Source organism: Nicotiana attenuata, unplaced genomic scaffold, assembly GCF_001879085.1.
Source record: "Nicotiana attenuata strain UT unplaced genomic scaffold, NIATTr2, whole genome shotgun sequence".
NCBI classification, from domain to species: domain Eukaryota; kingdom Viridiplantae; phylum Streptophyta; class Magnoliopsida; order Solanales; family Solanaceae; genus Nicotiana; species Nicotiana attenuata.
The window spans coordinates 1-3,684 of record NW_017691425.1 but is presented as its reverse complement, the minus strand read 5'-3'; the positions used below and the strand labels follow the sequence as shown (position 1 = coordinate 3,684).

Below are 3,684 nucleotides of genomic sequence, written 5' to 3'. Positions count from 1 at the left end.
AAAGCAAAGGACATACTGCATCAGAATTTTAAGGTGAAGGATCTAGGGGAACTCAAATACTTTCTAGGTATTGAGGTTCTAAGATCTAAAGGTGGAGTGCTGCTGAATCAAAGGAAGTACATATTGGAGCTGATATCAGAAATGGGGCTGAGTGGTGCCAAACCAGCTAGCACACCATTGGAAGTGAATTCCAAGTTGACAACAATGGAATATGATCAGGCAAATGGGATCACAGGGGATCCACTTTTGCAGAATGCTGGTGCTTATCAGAGGTTAGTAGGAAGGCTCTTATATGTTACCATTACCAGGCCAGACATCAATTATGCAGTGCAGGCATTGGGTCAGTTTATGCAATCACCAAAAAGGTCTCATTGGGATGCTGCTTTAAGAGTTGTAAGATATTTAAAAATGGCTCCTGGACAAGGGATTTTGATGAAGTCTGACTATGCAGAAACTCTCACTTGTTGGTGTGATTCTGACTAGGCAGCATGTCTATATACTAGAAGGCCAGTTACTGGATATGTCATCAAATTTGGAGATTCAATGATTTCTTGGAAATCAAAGAAACAACAGACTGTTTCAAGAAGCTCAGCTGAGGCAGAATACAGGAGTATGGTAGCCAATATTGCTGAGGTGACATGGTTACTTGGTCTATTCAAGGAGTTGGGTGTAGACATAACTCAACCATTCACAATATATAGTGATAGTAAGTGAACAACTCAACTTGCAGCAATCCCTGTGCTTCATGAAAGAACAAAGCACATAGAGATTGATTGTCATTTTATTCGAGACAAGATCAAGGAAGGAACAGTTAAGGCAGTACATGTTAATACTAAGGAGCAACAGGCAGACCTACTAACTAAAGCTTTGGGAACAACTCAACATATCCATCTTCTTGGCAAGCTGGGAGTGTTCAACATTTTACACCCTCCAGCTTGAGGGGGCATATTGTAATGTCACATGATTTGCACGTGACTAGTTAGTTTGTTAGTTGAGCTGTTAAGTTGATTAGTTAGATAGCTAATGGTAGTTATAGATATTAATGTAAGTAAAGGGCGGATTAGTCTTTTTACACTTTACCAGTTTTTCTTTTAGCTCCTTCTGTATATAACGACATAGTGTATTCAATAGAACAGTGGCTTGAACATTTCACTCAAGCACCGACTTTCTTCTTCACATTTCTTCTAGATTCTTCCACCATTGGAGTTCCTTGTAGAGCTCTGTATTTGAGCATGGTATCAGAGCAGTGGATCTAGATCAAGTCACGCTAGATCTCTAAAGTCATTTTTCTATTCCGTCATTGTTTAACCAAAATTTGTTGAAGCTTGTTGTTTTTCAGTCATGCCGGAATCAAATTCGTCCGTGCCTGCGTCTGGTTCATCTGTGCCGGAAATTGTAACAATTGACCACAATCATCCACTATCAATGGGACCTTCCGATAATCCTAGCTCACTCACAATACCGGTGAAGCTCACAGGCTCGGAGAACTATGGGCTTTGGAGTAGATCTATGAGAATAGCACTCTTAGGGAAGAAGAAATTAGGCTTCATTAATGGTAGATGCAGCAGAAATGCGTATGAAGAAGAGCTGCTTGAACAGTGGGAGACATGCAACGCCATTGTTCTCTCATAGATCATGAATAATGTGGCACCGGAGCTTCTAGGTGGAGTTGTATATGCGTCTGATGCATATCAGGTATGGGAAGATCTGAGAGAGAGATTTAATAAGGTGAATCGTGTTAGGATTTTTCAGTTGCACCGTGAAATTGCTACATTATCTCAAGGAACAAATTTTGTTTCAGTGTATTTTTCAAAATTGAAGGAATTATGGCATGAGTATGATGTTTTGGTTCCATTTCCTAATTGCTGTGAAAAATCGAAAGAACATGCAGAAAATTTACATCAACAAAGAGTTATGCAATTTCTATCTGGTTTGAATGAGTCATATGACCAAGCTAGGAGACAAATTCTAATGAAAACAAATGCACCTAGTCTAAATCAAGCCTATGCTATGATTATTCAAGATGAGAGTCAACAGAAAATAGGTGTGAATGCTGTAACTTCTGATAAGATAGAGCCCTTAGCTATGCAAGCAGGACGAGGAAGAGGTAGGCGACAATACCTACAATGTGATTTCTGTCATCTCAAGGGGCATACTAAAGAAAATTGTTATAAGATTGTTGGTTACCCTGCTGATTATGCTCCTAGAAGGAGATATGGTGAAGGAACAAGGGCTCAAGGTGAATGGCAACAGAACTCAGGCAATAGTATATCTGGATGGACAAATTCTAATGTTGGTAGGCAAGGCGGAAATGATGGTAATGCTGGTAAACTAGGTGGCTGGAGAAGAGAACCTATGGCTATGATTAACAATGCAGATGTGAGTTCATTTTGTATGCAGGATATGAGTGATGGCCCTTCTGGAGTTGCTGAGCACAAGGGATATCACTACTTTACAAATGACCTGTACAATCAGATTTTAAATATGTTAAACAAGGAGTTACATCCTGAGTCAAGCATAGCAAACATGGCAGGTCCAGGAACAAGTGCAGAAGCAGGTGATGTTAAATTCATGATGAGCAATTTAGCACAAAAATCAAGGAGAAGGAATGGGTTGTAGACTAATGTGCTACTCATCACATCACCTCTGATTTAGAGCTATTATCAGATGTTAAATGCACAAAGAAAACTGATAAAGATAGAGTATATCTTCCAACTGGAGAGCAAGCTGATATTACTCATATTGGTAGTGCAATTCTATTAGACAAGAGAGAGATCAAAGATGTGCTTTATGTTCCTAATTTCAAGTTTAATTACTCTCAGTAGCAAAATTGACAAAGGAGTTAAAGTGTAATGCCAATTTCTTTCCTGATTTCTGTGTATTTCAGGATCTTTGGAATGGAAAGGTGAAGGGGATTGGTAAAGAAAGAGGAGGATAAGCAGAGATTCAAGTGAAATTTGGCATAACAGGCTAGGTCATCCATCTATATCAGTAATGAGATATGTAGTAGGCTTAAACAATAAGAATAATGAGATGTCACATGAAAATTGTTTATGTCCACTAGCAAAGCAGACTAGGTTGAAGTTTCCATTAAGCAAGTCTAGATCAGCAGCAGCATTTCATCTTGTACACATGGACTTATGGGGACCCTATAAGACTACTACATTTGATAAGAAACAGTATTTCCTAACAATTATGGATGATTACTCTAGATATACATGGGTATTCTTTTTGTAGTTAAAATCTGAAGCAATAGTGGCAATAAGACAATTTATTGTCATGGTTCAAAATCAGTTTGGTATTGTGATCAAGGTAATAAGATCAGATAATGGATCTGAATTCTTCAATGCACAATGTTCTGAGCTGTTAATAGGTCTTGGCATAATTCATCAAAGTAGCTGCCCACACTCCACAGAAGAATGGCATAGTGGAGAGAAGGCACAGATATATACTTGACACTGCAAGGGCTTTGAAGTTTCAGGGCTCAATTCCAATTAGATACTGGGGAATGTGTGTTAAGACAGTAGTATACTTGATCAACAAGTTGCCATCAAGTGTTCTGGTGGGCAAAACTTGTACCACAAGAATGCTGATATTGCACATCTAAGGACTATAAGTTATTTGTGCTATGCAACAAATCTAGTCAAGACAGATAAATTTGCATAGAGAGCCAAGGCAGCCATT

At 38.8% G+C, this 3,684-nt stretch overlaps 2 protein-coding genes across 2 annotated transcripts; both read left to right on the top strand.

Annotated features, from left to right (window-relative positions):
- Positions 1–141: 141 nt before the first annotated feature.
- LOC109222513 (uncharacterized mitochondrial protein AtMg00810-like) lies at positions 142–1,632 on the top strand. Its single transcript, XM_019386862.1, has 4 exons — positions 142–393; positions 484–633; positions 1,189–1,222; positions 1,340–1,632. The coding sequence occupies exons 1-4, from the start codon at positions 142–144 to the stop codon at positions 1,630–1,632; spliced, it is 729 nt and encodes a 242-aa protein (XP_019242407.1).
- Positions 1,633–1,635: 3 nt separating this feature from the next.
- Positions 1,636–3,562, top strand: LOC109222512 (the record flags this gene model as incomplete). Its single annotated transcript, XM_019386861.1, has 5 exons — positions 1,636–2,557; positions 2,656–2,783; positions 2,888–2,905; positions 3,238–3,312; positions 3,416–3,562. Coding segments are annotated over exons 1-5 (1,290 nt in total), but the record flags the coding sequence as incomplete, so codon positions are not given.
- Between the last annotated feature and the right edge of the window lie 122 nt (positions 3,563–3,684).